Source organism: Garra rufa, chromosome 2, assembly GCF_049309525.1.
Source record: "Garra rufa chromosome 2, GarRuf1.0, whole genome shotgun sequence".
Classification (NCBI taxonomy): domain Eukaryota; kingdom Metazoa; phylum Chordata; class Actinopteri; order Cypriniformes; family Cyprinidae; genus Garra; species Garra rufa.
Genome location: NC_133362.1, coordinates 18,239,781 through 18,257,288, shown reverse-complemented (window position 1 = coordinate 18,257,288; position 17,508 = coordinate 18,239,781). Strand labels below are relative to the sequence as shown.

The 17,508-nt window shown below is 35.8% G+C and overlaps 2 protein-coding genes across 2 annotated transcripts; both read left to right on the top strand.

The window, feature by feature from the left end:
* Nucleotides 1-743: 743 nt before the first annotated feature.
* LOC141325879 (E3 ubiquitin/ISG15 ligase TRIM25-like) lies at nucleotides 744-4,460 on the top strand. Its single transcript, XM_073834607.1, has 7 exons — nucleotides 744-1,334; nucleotides 1,999-2,100; nucleotides 2,212-2,433; nucleotides 2,932-3,088; nucleotides 3,571-3,615; nucleotides 3,706-3,747; nucleotides 3,892-4,460. Exons 1-7 carry the CDS (start codon nucleotides 744-746, stop codon nucleotides 4,458-4,460), a joined length of 1,728 nt encoding a protein of 575 aa, XP_073690708.1.
* A 5,448-nt stretch (nucleotides 4,461-9,908) lies between these two features.
* On the top strand, nucleotides 9,909-15,543 carry ftr81 (finTRIM family, member 81). The gene is given in 8 exon segments (XM_073833806.1): nucleotides 9,909-10,035; nucleotides 10,038-10,426; nucleotides 10,754-10,849; nucleotides 13,497-13,722; nucleotides 14,264-14,443; nucleotides 14,587-14,625; nucleotides 14,726-14,767; nucleotides 14,991-15,543. Coding segments are annotated over 8 exon segments (1,590 nt in total). The 3' UTR covers nucleotides 15,482-15,543.
* Nucleotides 15,544-17,508: the final 1,965 nt, after the last annotated feature.

The window sequence follows — 17,508 nt, the reverse complement described above, 5'->3', positions numbered from 1 at the left end:
CGACATAGGAACATAAAGTACAAAGCCTAATAGTTTATAGTAATAGTTTATCATTCAAATACAATTGAATATGAAAACACTTTGGATTTGTAACGCAAATAAAATGGATTTCCACTTTTAAAACATAGTTTGTGGTTCATTATTATTAAAACAAATCAGTCATAAAATAAAACATCTAACTCTTATTAACAAAATGAAGAAGACTAGGTTATACTTGCATTGTAACCTAAATGGTTTCCCTTATTTAAAACGAATACTTAATTTGTGGTTCATTGTGTGTGTGTGTGTGTGTGTGTGTGTGTGTGTGTGTGTGTGTGTGTGTTTTTTTTTTTATGAAAACAGCAACAATAAAGACCAGCTCAGTTATTTTAAAACGAAGAAATAATTATTCATAAATAATTAAAAAAAAAATTTCTACAGCACCCCCCCCCCCCAGCTCAAAATGCGTTCCCGCGGCAACTTGTTTACAATTAGTACGTAACTTAAATGTTTCAGGCATATAATGATTTTTTTTCCTGTTCATTTCAGAAAGACCAGATTCAATATCTCGTCATCACAACTGTTTAATATCTAATCGAATTGGATCACTGTTTATATATTTGGTGCTACTATTTGCTGTGAGCATTCAAGATTTATACAGTTGGACAGTTCCCTGTATACTCCTGTCACACTGTGACGAGAATTCACTTACATTCAAAATATAGTCCACAACAATCTAAATGTCTGAGAGTCAAAGCTGCAAAATGGCAGAATCTTCTGATTACCAAAATCCTTTTAACTGTCCAATCTGTCTTCATCTTCTGAAGAGCCCAGTAACTACAGCTTGTGGTCACAGTTTCTGTATGAACTGTCTTAATGAGTGCTGGGATCGGGACAATCAGAAGGGTGTTTACAGCTGTCCCCAGTGCAGGCAGAAGTTCAGCCCAAGACCAGCTCTCAGCAGAAGCACTGTGCTGGCTGAAGTTGTAGAGAGAATGAAGAGAGAAGCACCAGAAACAGAAACAGCCCCTTCTGTACCGACTTTTGCTGTGTCTGGAGATGTGGAGTGTGATGTCTGCACAGAGACCAAATTTAAAGCCGTTAAGTCCTGTCTGACATGTTTGGCTTCTTACTGTGAATCTCACATCAAAACTCATTACGGATCTCCTGCTTTAAAGTGGCACAAACTGGTCAACACCTCACCTCATTTAATGGACCAGATCTGCTCTCAGCATCATAAACCTCTGGAGCTGTACTGTTCCCAGGATCAGAAGTTGATATGTGTGCAATGTGCTTTAATCACCCACCAGAACCACCGTATGACTTCACCTGCATTAAAAAGAGAAGAGATACAGGCAAGGCAACTGTTTTGTCTATGTAATTTAAAAAAAAAAAACATTGAATTTGTTGGTCAGATATGTATTTTAATTTTTTGCTAGACATGCAGAGCTCATTCTGGGCTTTTAAGCAGTAATCATCAAAAATGTATATTTGCAGTATTTAATAGCCAATATTACTTGTGTAATGTATATGATGGATCTGATGTAAACCTATTTATTGTTCAGAAAACATTGTGGTGAGGAACAGAAAAAAGAGCCAAGCTTGCAGGATAAAATTTTAGCTTGTGTTTGTTGCCATTATTGCTCAAGTGATCTGATCATTAAACAGTGCTGAATGTATGAGTAAAGGGTGTCCAAAACATTATGTCCAATCAAAATGCATTCAGAGTTGGTAAAAAAAACAACAGAAGTTTGAATATTTATATAAAATCTGCTTTTTAGCATGGTATGACCAAGAACCGCCCACAGCCATATAATGTAAAGCAACTAAATCGTTAATTCAAACAAAATAGTTAAAAAATAGTTTAAAAAAACAAAACATGTTCATCCCAACTCCATGATGTTGTGTAGTTCCATCCATTCAAATTAGAGCTTGCCAGACTGTTCATTGTTTGGTAACAGTTTCCATCACAGTTAAATAATTCTTACAGAAGCATCATACTAAACTATTATAATTGTCTTACAGGGAACCATGACATCAAATCAGAATGACCTAGATAAAGAAATGCAGAAGCGAGCACAGAAGGTGGAGGAGTTAAGAAAAGCTGTTGACTCTTTTAAGGTAAGCGCCTTTATGTTACTGTCTGCTGATAGATGCAGTAAAGGAGTGGATTCCTAAACCTATGTGCTACTTAACAGTATTTTTCCTGTCATCTTACAACACTCTTTACAGGCAGCAGTGAAGAACAGTGAGAAGATCTTTACTGGGCTGATCAGCTCCATGAAGAAAAGACAAGCTAAGATGACAGAAGTGATCAGAGCTCAGGAGAAAGCAGAAGTAAGCACAGTTGAAGAGCTCATACTTACAATAAAGCAGGAGATCAGTGACCTGAGGAAGAGACACGATGAATTGGGGCAGCTTTCACAGATAAAGGATGACATCTACGTCATTCAGGTAACAGAACTGACCATTCTGCCACTTCCTACTTCACCATATGTGCATGCCCTAAGTGCTAAGATATGTCCATATAAATGCACACATACATTTACAAAAAAGCAATCAAATGCAACATCTAGTGATAATGCATAAGTTTGCTAACACTTTAAAATAAAGTTCATTAGTTAACATGTTAACTACATTATCACAAACTGAGAATTAACAATACTTCTACACCATTTATTAGTAAGGTTAATTTTTAATATTTAGTAATGCATTGTTAAAATCAGAAGTTGTGCTTGTTAACATTATTTAATGCTCTGTGAGTAAACATCAACTAACAATGAACGATTGTATTTCTTTAACTAACATTAACAAATAAGGTTATCAAATACTATAATAAAGGTATTCTTCGTTGTTTTTTATGTTAGTTAACTAACATGAACAAATGGAAACTTATTGTAAAGTGTTACCATAAAAAATAAAATAAATTGTAAAAATAATTTCTATTTGCAGAATTTCTCCACTCTTTCCCAAATCAAACTTTTGGACTTGTACAAAATATCTATCAACAAAGATGAGACACTTAAGAATACTGAAACAGTTGTCTGTCAGCTGAAAAGCCAACTGGATGATCTTTGTGAACAAGGCCTTGTGATGATATCAGAGAAAGGTGAGATGCTATAGTTTATAAATCGTGTTGGTTGAAATTATGAATTTATATAATATTTGTACATATATTACAGAGCCCTATACCTAAGCAAGTTGCATGATTTCTGGTCTCATCTTTATGGCTTAAACTGTGTGAAATGAGTTTAGAGCAAAATATGAGCAATTATAATGAAGATAATACTTTAGAAAGCACTAATAAATGTTGTTGTAGCAGCAATTGTAGTTGTAACATTATTGTGTTGCTGCGCTAGTCATATAAGTACTTTAATCAACTATAAAATAGGTAATGTGAAAATAATACTACAGTAATAAATTATAATAACTTTTTGCTTGTTTGATTAGTCAAACCACAATCTTTAATTTCTCATTAATTTTTACAAAGTAAATCAACTTTTCTTTTTTAATGATATAGCCTAAATCACAGTATATTCAGACAGATTGTCATAATCATGGTAAAGAAATACTAATGTTTTTTTTTAATAGTTCCCACTTTCCATATAATGATAAACAATGAGAAGATCACAAAGTGTAAGTCAACATTTTTTCTTTATTTCTTCCAAATCAAGAACACTCAGACACGCACAATTATATACTTTTATGTTGTTTTTATTTGTTTAGATTTGCCATCAAAACCCATGACCAGAGAAGAGTTCCTTATATGTGAGTCATGCTCTGTAGCTTTGCATCATTTGACACATATGTTTAGACATGTTGCAGAAAATAAAGATGAAATTAGAGAATACACACCATAGAGAAGAAAACCAGTGCTGAAGTGCATGTTGAATTTCATTTTCTATTTAACAGATTCCACTAAACTAAGCCTGAATTCATCATCAGCCTGCAGTCAGCTCTGTGTAAACCAGAATTCTGTGTCAAGGAATGATGTAATACAACGATCTAATCAAATAAGCTACAACTCTGGTTACTACTACAATGACCATTACTCCTCTGGCTACTATGGGGATCAGAGATGTTTAACACAAACCTACCAGGTGTTGTGTAATGAGAGTTTATCTGGACGCTGTTATTTTGAGGTTGAATGGAACGGAGAAGGTTGCTCTATTGCATTGTCATATAATACAATTAGTAACGGAGGAGATAATTTTATCTTTGGCTCTAACGACAGATCCTGGATATGTGATTTTTCAACTTCTAACATTTGTGTAAGATACAGTAACCAAAATACTAATATTCCTGTGGTCACTAAAATTGGAGTGTTTCTCGATCATGAAGCAGGAACTGTGTCCTTCTACAATGTCTCTGATAAAATGACCCTCCTGCACAGAATCCAGATCAAATTCACTGAGCCCCTCTACCCTGGGTTTTCATTTTTGAATTGGAAAAATCAATCATCAGTGACAATTTGTATTTGATTGATTTAATTTGTAATGTAAATTGGGTTTAACCCATCATCACAGCCCCCTAAAACTATAATCTTCATGTAATTTTTATTTCTTTCTTCTTCTTTTTCTTCCTTTTTTCTGTTGCAAGAGTTGTGTCAAAATGCCTGTCTTGATGAATATCCACATAAAGGGTTATGTCTTAAGTGAAGTTAAACAGTTATTGGATGTGTGTCAATATAACAGTCATTCTGGAATCAAGAATGATGAAATTTCAATGGTATCTAAAATGTTGGTATCATCAAGTTATATTGGTCAAAAACAACATAAGCAATAACTTTATTTATTTAGGGGGGCCAGTGAATGTTTCGGCAGGGCAAGTACATATCTGATCTAATGGTCTGGCTGATCAGCTATAGTTTTAGCTATAGTTAAAATAATTAGCTTATATGATGACAATATTCTGTTAGTCAAATAGTAGTCTACATGTGTACTGATTTAAACTGTACTGCAGAAAGACTATTATATAATTTATCTTTTTTTTATTTTCTTTTTTTACTGATTTAAGGTGTGGCACCACTTAGGTAATAATCTCTTGGCAATGATTTTGAAAGTTACTGAATGAACCCTAATTCCAAGACATGGAAAGCCAAAACAAAAATGTCACAAATTAAGTGTCACATTCTGTGTGTGATCACATACAGCATTGTTAAAGCATAATCCTTAATTTAAATTCCTTTTAAATTCAATGCAAATTTAATGTCACATTCTATATGTGTCTTAAAAAGCATAATCCTTAATGTAAACTTTAAAATTCTTTACTTTTTTAATCCTTAACAGAAACTTTTGGCCATATACTTCCCAAAGAGTTTTTAAAAATGTTAATAAGAAGTTATCATAAATGTTCTTTTTCCTCTGTCATTATGTGTAAATATATGAAAAGGGACATGTCATGGGGTGTTTTAAGCCTGTTCTTCCATTTCAGTGATATCCAGAAAGCTAATGGTTTAACTTTTTATAGGCATTACTCTAGATTTCAAAGTTTACTGAGGGTTTAATGTGTGTAGTGGATTCAGGCAAATTGTTTATGGTGATGTATAATGCACAATAAATTACTTTTTTTTGTTGTTGTAAAAACTCGTTTTAAAAAAAATCGTTCATAATTTAAAAATAAATAACCATTAGAACTGTCTGGCTTGAGAATATTTTTGAATATATTAATTTGGCTGATATTTTGTGACATACAAAACAGGAATAGTACCATAACAAGCAATTAATAATAAGGGGGCAAAGTGGTATATGAACGCTGTGGCAGGTGCCCATCTTACCTCTTCTTGCCTTATGCCTGTGGGTTTTCTATCCCCAATGATAGAAACGTCACACTAGCATGCAAGGTTAAAAATGCCAAGATACCAGCAGTGAGAGTTACAATAGGAAAAGCTTGATAGAAACCTTCTTTTCTACTATAAACACTAGGGGTGTGACGAGATCTCGTGGAACGATGTGTCCCGCGAGATCTGACTGGTCTCGCGGGAACGACGATATCATGGCAAAACATTGGCTGTGTCCCAATTCGCCTACTTATACTACGCCCTAAAAGTATGTACTCTTTTTGTGAAGAAAAAGTACATACTTTTGAGTATGTAGCAGAATAGTAGGCAAGCTTCGGGACATACTACTTCGTCATAACTGCTTTTTTAACTGACGCTCTGTTGCTTAGTTACCTGAATCCTGTTTAAAATGCCCTGTCAATCATCACAGTTAACATTATCTACATTTCGTTTAATTTGATTTCCAACCTTATTAGAGAGAAATGAAGAGGCACGTTCTTTCAGGAGTCTTTCATGCAGTGAACTCTGCTCGTGTTTGCATAATTATGCATTTAAACGTTAATGACCAAACCTATCATTATAAAAGTTCATAATGTTGCTGCACATGAATATAACGAGGATAACATTAATTTATCAGGTTACACACTGATTATTTTTTCTCTACCTGTCCGTTGGTCGCGCATATTCTCCATGTTTGTAGTTTTTTAACACTTTTTATGCGTGTTTGTAGTTCTAATCGAATCCTCCTTCACTGCGCAATGTGTTGTGGGCGACATTAGCCGTTAGAGTGTGCATTGATCCGCACTTCGAATTCTGAAGTTACATAGTAGACCATCCGGGAATCTGTGGAATACTTTTTTAAATATATTACGATTTGGGACATACTAATTCTATTTTCGAATACTATTTAGGACGGATAGTATGCGAATTGGGACGCAGCAATTGTGCAGTGTTTACATTAGAGCTGCATGACTAATAATAATATATAATAGTTAAAATATCACGATCTCTATTCAAACACCCATGCGATCTTATTCATGAATGACAACGATTCAGCGATGTCTATTACAACTGTTTCACGTGCTCCACTGACGCTTACGATGTGAAAGTTATTGAAGACATTCAAATCTGCATTCTTACTGCTATGGTTTCAGAAAGCAACACAAACAGTCTTTTTAACCACATAATCATCATTATGTCTTTGTTACAGAAATTTAAATAGCGTAAGTACTGGGATAAAAGCTTATAGTTTGGATATAAACACTTATTGTCTACAGTAGCGACCAAAACAACGGTTATTCTCTTCACCAGGAGGTGGCGACAACTGCACGTTTAAAAAAAAAAAAAGTATTTATCATTGAATTATATTAAAGAGATTCCAATAGTGAAACAAGTCTTTATAAATTGAGACACGGGATCCTTCATTTTTTTTCAGACTTAAGCAATGAACATTATTCAGAACCACTAGTAAATTATGTAATTTTGTTTAGATTTCTAATCCTTTTTTTCTTCAGAATCGTGATCTCCAGTTTATAAAAGAAAATCGTTTTTCAGTTTACCCAGAATCATGCAGCATTAGTTAACATTTTTATTACTGCATATAATTCATTAAAATATAAGTTTAGTTTCATAAAGTACAAGTTCATATCAAAATGCACCTACATTTTTTTTGCATTTTGTGTTTTTTGTTGAATAAAATACTATTTTCCCCTATATATTTCATCGTTGAGGATTTATTTTAAAAAGTTAAAAATCTTGTCTCGTCTCATTCTCGTGAACCCAAAATCTCGTCTCGTGAAATAAGTGTCTCGTCACACCCCTAATAAACACTCAATAACATTATAAATTCTGATAAAATTATATCTGAATAACAAGCGTGTAAAAGCACCTAACCATAGTTGTAAGCCTAAAGACTTCCTGATAACTTACCCCTCCATTCCGATTGGATGATTGGAATGCTGTTCCAGGATCAACAAGGATGTGTATAACAAGCAATTAATTATAAGGAGACAGTAGTACACTATGCTCTTACACACTATGTACTTATCCACTATGCACTCAACCATATAGTATAATGAAATATATAAGGTTATTTTGTCATTCAACATCGGTCTGATAGTTATGAATTCTGCAAATGTACAAGGAGAAGTTCACTTCCCGTAACTATAATGAATTATATAAGGTTATTTTGTCATTCAACATCAGTCTGATAGTTATGAATAGTGCAAATGTACACAAACTATAACAATGTACACCTAACATTTAAAGCTTTAAAGGAGAAGTTAACTTACCGTAAATTTCTAAAGGCAGGTGCCGCCCAATCTTTGACCTCTTTTTACTTCATGCTGTAGTATCTATCTACTTGAAATCTAAAGTTTAGGATTGACTCTTCTACAACAAATAGGCCTATATGGCACAATATAGCAGTGCTGTGCAGCGTGTAGTGTAGAACCGCTTTAAAGGGGTCATCGGATGCAAAACTCACTTTTACATGTTGTTTGAACATTAATGTGTGTTGGCAGTTTGTGTACACAACCACCCTACAATGATAAAAATCCACTTAGTGGTATTTTTTATCTTTAAAAGTAATATCCTCTTTTTAAAATCAGGTCATTCTCAGCTTCTTGTCGGTGTGACGACACACAGACAGAGGCCACTCCCATGATAGTTGATTAACATGAGTGCCTTAACTAAGACCCGCCCTCACTGAGCTGAAACAGTACGACTTCGATCGCCATTTTGTCGACTCAGGTGCAGGGGAAGACAAGAATGTCTCTGATTGAGCGATTGAGGTGTTCTGTTGTTGGATGTAATAATGAAGGAAGCAGTAGTCATTTACTCCCGACAACTGAGCTGCTGAAGGCGCAGAGGATAACATTACTTTCGTTTTTAAAAAAGGAAAGCGCCGATCCCGACCTACCTATGTTTGTGTGAATTGTTCCTGATGCAGCTTCACCGACATCAAAAGTGAGTATAAGGGTTTTTTACAGATTACAATGTTAGTCCAGCTATAATAGTATCTAATATTCCACCGTGGCTATTCCCAATGCCAAGAGTTGATTTACAATTACGAACTAGCTAAGCAAGCTCTTAAACACTTAGAAAATAAAACATAGAAATACAGGTGATGCTTAGCAAGGAAGATGTTTAAGGGAAGATAAAGGAATTTATTAATAATGAATGGCAAAAAGCATGGAACAGTGATAATAAGGGCAGACATCTGTATAATATACAACAGCAAGTAGGGAAGGGAAGAAGTCAGTTTAGAAACAGGAAAAAAGACACTATTACTCGGATCCGAATTGGACATTATGGGCTAAATCATTATTTATTTTAAATCGGAAGACATGAACTGAGTAAATGTAATTATTGTGGACAGGCAGAAACAATAGAGCATGTTTTAATAAGTTGCAAAAAATATGAAAGAGAAAGATTAGATGTCATTAAGGTAATAAACACAGAATGGGTATAAAAAACATTTAGCATTCATAGCCTCTAGAAAGAAAATGCAGAACAACTTAAAGTATTCAGTGCGGTTATAAAATTGACTAAAAAAGTGGATTAGTAGGAAGAATTTAGTTTTTTTTTCTGCTTATTAGTGCTCCACACTCCAGTTCGGTTGGTGGCGGTAGTGCGGTAGAGTTGGTTTGCCAGCCGCTATAAAACTCTACTAGAAGAACCGTTTAGAACCGAAGTTTGACCTGAAGTTCAACTGATTACAAGGTATTAAACAAGGTTTATATAGGGCGTGTAAAAACAAGGTGTGCCCGCGGTGCCATGTCACTTGGTTAGGAAAACAGTAAGTTAGAGAAATGAGGTGGCTTTGATTTGAAAAGAGAGAGGAGGTAAACTAATAATTTAATCACCTGTAAATAGATTAATTATATAATTAATGTGTTTAACCAAGTATAGTTTAAAGCATGTACGCTACATTTCTGCTAAGGTGCATTCATTCATTACCTAAATAAAAGCTGTAAAGAAAGGATTAGTTTTTTATTCCTGTAGCCTACTCTTAATGTGCCAACATTCATTGCAACATTACTGAGTTCACCACTATGGAACTTGTCTTATAGTAGCAATATTGAGTAATCTATAAAAATTCAGTGTCCAGTAACATCACCTACTGTTTTTATGTTTTCACAGTAGCAAAATGGCAGAATCTTCTGATGATCAGAATCTCTTTAACTGTCCAATCTGTCTTCATCTTCTGAACAACCCAGTAACTACAACTTGTGGGCACAGTTTCTGCATGAACTGTCTTCATGAATTCTGGGATCGGGGATCGTGCTGGCTGAGGTTGTTGAGAGAGTGAAGAACAAAGCACCAGAAGCAGGAACAGTCTCTCCTGTCCTGAGTTTTGCTATGTCTGGAGATGTGGAGTGTTACATCTGCACAAAGAGCAAACTAAAAGCCATCAAGTCCTGTCTGAAATGTTTGACTTCTTACTGTGAATCTCACATTCAAACTCATTACACATCTCCTGCATTAAAATGGCACAAACTGGTCAATGCCTCGCCGCATCTACTGGACCAGATCTGCTCCCAGCATCGCAAGCCACTGGAGCTGTACTGTTGCAAAGATCAGGAGCTTATATGTATGCAGTGTGCTTTGATCAACCACCAGAACCATACCATGACTTCACCTGCAGCAAAAAGACAAAAAATACAGGTAAAATGACATGCATGCATAATATTTTGTGTTTGTAAATAAACTAATGACAAATGTGTCAGTCAAATATATTAAACAGAGAAAAGTGGTCTATGACATAGATACAAATATTGTTCTAAACAATTATTACAAACAGTATTATACTACTTATCAGAATCTTAGTATAATATTGTCAAAAGTTCCTTCCGTTAAAATTGAAAACAAATGAGGGTCTGTTTTCACAGCCAGTGTGTCACACTCAGTTGTGTTCACTGTTTCACTTGGGAACAGTGAAAAACTTTGTGAATAGACTTTTTTAGATTGCAACTATTGCTAATTCAATCACAGGTACAGTTGAAAGAAAATCAGGATGGCCTACAAAAGGAAATGTGTCAGCGAGAGATGAAGGTACAAGAATTAAGACAAGCTGTGGACTCTCATAAGGTAAGATGATTGTAACTTAAAAGTCTAACTTTACCTCTATGTTATTTCAGTAGTTCCTCAGGTTGATGTGCATATGCTGTTGATCTGGACTGTAAACGGCTATATGATTATTGTATTAAAGGCTCCTAGAAATAGGTAGACCTTTATTAAAAGACTTCTGTTTGATAGTCTAATAAGTGCAGTTCCTGATGTATCCAGTAGGAGGCATCATCGTTATAGTTTATTGCCTGCTGCGTCATTGTACAGGTCCTTTTCAAAAAATTAGCATATTGTGATAAAGTTCATTATTTTCTGTAATGTACTGATAAACATTAGACTTTCATATATTTTAGATTCATTACACACAACTGAAGTAGTTCAAGCCTTTTATTGTTTTAATATTGATGATTTTGGCATACAGCTCATGAAAACCCCAAATTCCTATCTCAAAAAATTAGCATATCATGAAAAGGTTCTCTAAACGAGCTATTAACCTAATCATCTGAATCAACTAATTAACTCTAAACACCTTCAAAAGATTCCTGAGGCTTTTAAAAACTCCTAGCCTGGTTCATTACTCAAAACCGCAATCATGGGTAAGACTGGCGACCTGACTGCTGTCCAGAAGGCCATCATTGACACCCTCGAGCAAGAGGGTAAGACACAGAAAGAAATTTCTGAATGAATAGGCTGTTCCCAGAGTGCTGTATCAAGGCACCTCAGTGGGAAGTCTGTGGGAAGGAAAAAGTGTGGCAGAAAACGCTGCACAACTAAAAAGAGGTGACCGGACCCTGAGGAAGATTGTGGAGAAGGACCGATTCCAGACCTTGGGGGACCTGCAGAAGCAGTGGACTGAGTCTGGAGTAGAAACATCCAGAGCCACCGTGTACAGGCGCCAGGTCAAGCCACTTTTGAACCAGAAACAGCGGCAGAAGCGCCTGACCTGGGCTACAGAGACGCAGCACTGGACTGTTGCTCAATGGTCCAAAGTACTTTTTTCGGATGAAAGCAAATTTTGCATGTCATTCGGAAATCAAGGTGCCAGAGTCTGGAGGAAGACTGGGGAGAGGGAAATGCCAAAATGCCTGAAGTCCAGTGTCAAGTACCCACAGTCAGTGATGGTCTGGGGTGCCATGTCAGCTGCTGGTGTTGGTCCACTGTGTTTTATCAAGGGCAGGGTCAATGCAGCTAGCTATCAGGAGATTTTTGAGCACTTCATGCTTCCATCTGCTGAAAAGCTTTATGGAGATGATTTCATTTTTCAGCACGACTTGGCACCTGCTCACAGTGCCAAAACCACTGGTAAATGGTTTACTGACCATGGTATTACTCTGCTCAATTGGCCTGCCAACTCTCCTGACCTGAACCCCATAGAGAATCTGTGGGATATTGTGAAGAGAAAGTTGAGAGACGCAAGACCCAACACTCTGGATGAGCTTAAGGCCGCTATCGAAGCATCCTGGGCCTCCATAACACCTCAGCAGTGCCACAGGCTGATTGCCTCCATGCCACGGCGCATTGAAGCAGTCATTTCTGCAAAAGGATTCCCGACCAAGTATTGAGTGCATAACTGAACATAATTATTTGAAAGTTGACTTTTTTTGTATTAAAAACACTTTTCTTTTATTGGTCGGATGAAATATGCTAATTTTTTGAGATAGGAATTTTGGGTTTTCATGAGCTGTATGCCAAAATCATCAATATTAAAACAATAAAAGGCTTGAACTACTTCAGTTGTGTGTAATGAATCTAAAATATATGAAAGTCTAATGTTTATCAGTACATTACAGAAAATAATGAACTTTATCACAATATGCTAATTTTTTGAAAAGGACCTGTATATTGTGATCAGCTGTGCACATAGAAGTTTTTCCTGCCTGTACTTTGGACGTTTGTTGGTGTTTTGAAGTTTAAAGAGTTAGTAAATGACCTTCAGGTAAGTTTTCTTCTATTTCTAAATAATTTCAACCAGGTTTGAAGTGTTTTTTTTGTACTTTGTACTTTGATATGATTATGCACAGATGTGTAACGATTTATGGATGATCGTCTGAAAAATGTGCAACGCCAGTAGGCTAATTACTCAGTTACATAATCGGGTTTACTTTGTAATCAGTCAGTAACTGTCAGTAATGTCAAATTTGATGCTGCATACATATTAACCAGTGATATTGCCCTGTGATGTTATTTGGTCAATTACACTGTTCATTAAGGCACATTCGTACTGAAGTCATTTTGTATGATATGTATATCACCTGCAAGTGCACATCTGCTGCATATTTAGAGTTTTAACTGTTATTCAGAGATACCGAATATTAGCATTCTTGACTAGGAAGTGACCGATTCATTTGTAAATGACTTTATTTTTTTTCCCCTAATGATATGGTTTGTTATTTTTAGACTAATACTGAATACATTTCGAAAAGAAGCTCCGGTCTCCTCATTCTTTGTGTCCTGACCGACACCTCAGGAGTGTATACTGATTTATAATTAGAGCCAGAACCTAGCAGTCTCCTTCCCTCTCCAACAATTATTGTGCTTATTAGAATAGTGCTGTATAGTTACGCTAAGTTAAAGCAAATTATACTGTATTATAGTTTGATAATTAATGTAAAGAATTTTCCTATTTTTTGGACTATGATTGGGAAAATTTAAAAATTTCATCTAACAGTGTTCTGCAAAGGCAGCAGTGGAGTACAGTGAGCAGATGTTTACTAAGCTGATCAGCTCCATGAAGAAAAGACGAACAGAGGTAACAAAGATGATCAGAGCTCAGGAGAAAGCAGAAGTAAGCAGAGTTGAGGAGGTCATACTTACACTGGAGCAGGAGATCAGTGACCTGGGAAAGAGACATGAACCTTTTGTTCTGACTGTTTGGTTTCCTGTGTCTGAAATCAGCTTTGATCCCACCCCAGCTTCTCTGCCCTGATTAACTCTCTTCACGTTGGACACATTGTTTTTGAACTGATGCATATCTATGTGAGCACCACTGTGAGTTGCTGGTTACAAACAATTGCATAACTAGACCTTGGCTGACAGGGCTGAAGCCCCTAATGTTTTTGGTAATAGCTCTGAATGTTTTTGTAATGAAAAAAAGAAATAAGGTTTAATGTTCATTACATTGAGTAGGGTACAAAATCGAGACAGGCTGCAATTCTAAATGTTATTAAAATTCTGGTCAGTGGACCCTAACCGTAGTTACCACCACTTGCTAACACACAGTGTGTGTTTAATGGGTCATTCAAGGGCTTGGAAATAAATCGGGGTGAGAAGGTGCCAGCTTCACAGTTTTAATCATAATTTTGTTTCATTTGGAATCTAAAGAACACTTGAATTCTCATTCCAACATCCAAATCAGAGTTCACTTAAACTGCACACAGCTTTTCAAACCGGCAAACCACTTTTAAACCAAATAAACTGAGCTGTGATGTCAGACAGATTCACCTTTTTTCCATCTACAGAATTTTTCGTCTCTTTCCCACTACCAATGTTCAGACTTCTGCAACACATCTGTCAGCCAACAACTGACATTTGAGGAAATAGATGAAATCATCGGTGAGCTCAAAAGCCAACTGGATGATCTCTGTGAACAAGACATTGTGAGGATATCAGAAAAAGGTGAGAGATCTTTTAAAGATGTTCAAAATTTTCTTGGCTTTAACCATAAACTTCGAAGTCAGAATTGTAAATCATCATTTAGAATTTACACAATATACAGTATGCAGGCAGAATGTAAAAATCATCCATGTTTATCTTTTTAGTTCCCACTGTCCATGTAATGGTGAACTCTGTGAACAAATAAGATCAAAAAGTGCAAGTCAACATTGTTTTTTTTTCTCATGTGACAAACAAAAACACCCAGATACAAAAATATATACATAATGTTTTGTTTTTGTTCAGATTTGCCATCTCAACCCAAGACCAGAGAAGAGTTCCTGATGTGTAAGTAGCTCTGTAATTGTGTATAAATGTGTGCTGAATGCAGTTACACAGCTCATTTTATAGAGTGAAGTCATGTAGGAATTAGATGGTGCCAACCCTGGAGAGGCTTTTATTGAACAATGAAAACAACAAAAAAGTCAAATTTACTAAAAGATTAATCCAAGATCTGACAGGAGTGAGGAAAAACCCATAATAACTAATATAGCTTTCTTTTTATCAACAGATTCCGTTGATCTGAATCTGAATGCTCCAGGCTACTCTACCCTCTCTGTGAAAAACAACAAGTCTGTGCTAAGGTGTAATAATGGTTACATGAGTTATGAGCAACATTTTCAGGTTTTGTGTAAAGAGAAACTATCTGGACGCTGTTATTTTGAAGTTCAGTGGGAAGGAGCAGGTTGCTCTATTGCATTCTCATATGACAATAGTGCTTCAAATTCTGCCTTTGGATCTAACAAAACATCTTGGAAATGTGACTTTCCAAAATCTAATATTCGTATGCAGCACAATTGGCAGGAGACTGACATTTCCTTGGTCTCCAAAATTGGAGTGTTTCTTGATGAAGAAGCAGGAACACTGTCCTTTTACAATGTTTCTGACAAAATGACCCTCCTGCACAAAATCCAGACCACATTCACTGCGCCCCTCTACCCTGGGTTTTCATTTTATAAATTGGAAAATAACTTGTCAGTGACAATTTGTGATCTTCCATAGCTAAACACTTAAATCTCATCTGTACCAACAGTGACAATTAGTGAACGGACACTAAATACAACACAAACAGTAGCAGTAAACAGCAGCAAACAGTATTTCTGCTGCTAATTGAATGTCATATTCTATGTGTTCTCATACAGGATTGGTAATTTCTGCCTGTTTCAGTGACATTCAGTAAGTTGTTTCATTCACTTTATAGGGTGTTTATGCTGATTCCCTTATATTGTATTTAGACTGAACTTCCATGCTGAAATGAATGTATTACGAAAAGTAAGTTACTTTTTGTTCCAACTGAGAAGTTGTTAATAGATCTGTATTACAAATGAGCTATTAAACATATTTAACCATTCTCAAAACTGTCTAATTTGATTTCGCAGTGCACCTCGGAATGTAATCATTTTGCAGAAGGTGTTATCTCAAGTGACATGCAAATCAGTAATGTTATGATAACCAGCAAGTGATCATAAGAGGACAATACGATTTTAAGCATTAATAGTGTTATATTGGGGTGGCAGGTGCCGTCTGATCTTTTAACCTCTTTTAACTTGCGTTATGCATTGGGGGTTTTCTATTTCAAAAGACAGATGCCAAAACTGGTGAGTGTAGGAGGTCAGATGTTAAGAATGCTTGGATTACTGAGGCATCCAGCAGTAGGTGGCATTCGATACAATAGGAAAACCTTGATAGAGACATTTAAGCCTGCTTTCTTCTAAACAACACGTCCACCCACACACACACTGGATGTGGTCTGCTTCAGTCAGGGTGTGTAATAAGCATGGCAGAGGTCAGCAGGGGTCGTACCAAACCTCTTGTGCAGTCAGCATTCTTATTTTAGCTCTGAACTGCTTAATGTGGACTATGAGACATTTAGGTATTGTAAACAATAACATCATGGACTTCTGTAAAGCTTGTTTAAACAAAATAATAATTAATTAAACTAAAACACATTGCCATAAAGCGAATTGGAGCGGCACTAGTTTTTACAACAGCGAAAAGTATGAAGAAAATCCGTATTTTTTAAAAACTATCCACCTTAGAAAGAGTGGGCGTGGCCATTTTTTTTTTTTTTTTTACATTTATAAATTTTAAGGGTCTGGCTTGGCATCCAGCTATTTTTAGCGGTACAAAACAGTTTGTTTTGCCTCTTGATATTGCAAATTGTTGTGTCTTACCATATTATTTTAATGTATTATCTTAATTATGAGCACACTGGTTTGTAGTGCAAACAGTTTTACCTTTTGCTGCATGTTATTCTTCTCGTTATTATAACGGATAATGAACTGGAAGTCTCACCCATAGGCTTACTTTCTAACATTATACTAGTAGTGTATAGGAAAAATATCACATACGTGGCAAATTGAGATGAATAGTTAAATGTGTGTTTGTGTACAGCTACACCTGCTGGTCAGATGAGAGAATAGATTCTCTTTATGTTGCTCACTCTCTCCTTCTCTATTTCACACACGCTATTCTAAACAAGATCACTCATTAAATCTGTCTTTTGTGAGGTTCTCTCTCTTTCTCCAAAGAGCCTGGGGTTGTACAAAGCTGCATAAATTATAATCTTTTCATATTCAAATAAGGCCCGGTGGTCGTTAAACCCATGAGGGGTTAATGATGAGAGAAAACTCGTTAAGGCTAGGCCAATTAAACTGCACAGGAATCCCTGCAGAAGAGCTATGTGTAAAGGAGGGCAATTAAGGACTAATTAGGAAGAATTTTCTTAATTAATTCCAAAAGGGCACAAGTGTGTGAGACCTCCCATATGATAGTTACTGTTATAAAAACACAGACTGTGTATCTAGAAAACACACGTAGGACATCTTCATATCCTTCACCCAGTTCTCTGAAAATGGGTCACCATCAAAGAGAAACTGGAAAATAGACACATTATGAAATATTTCTGCTCTAAGATCATTAGAATTAACCACCAGGGATTTTTACATTATAACAGCTGTCCTGGCATACTGTACAGACTGATATAGGCTACTGTATGTGCTAAAGTAAGATTTTAATACGATGATTGT

Excerpts from the sequence above, each read along its gene's own strand:
- LOC141325879 (XM_073834607.1), top strand. The coding sequence starts at position 744 with ATGGCAGAATCTTCTGATTACCAAAATCCTTTTAACTGTCCAATCTGT. Across the intron at positions 1,335-1,998 it reads TAAAAAGAGAAGAGATACAG|TTACAGGGAACCATGACATC; the intron begins GCAAGGCAACTG and ends ATTATAATTGTC. Across the intron at positions 3,748-3,891 it reads CAGAGAAGAGTTCCTTATAT|ATTCCACTAAACTAAGCCTG; the intron begins GTGAGTCATGCT and ends TCTATTTAACAG.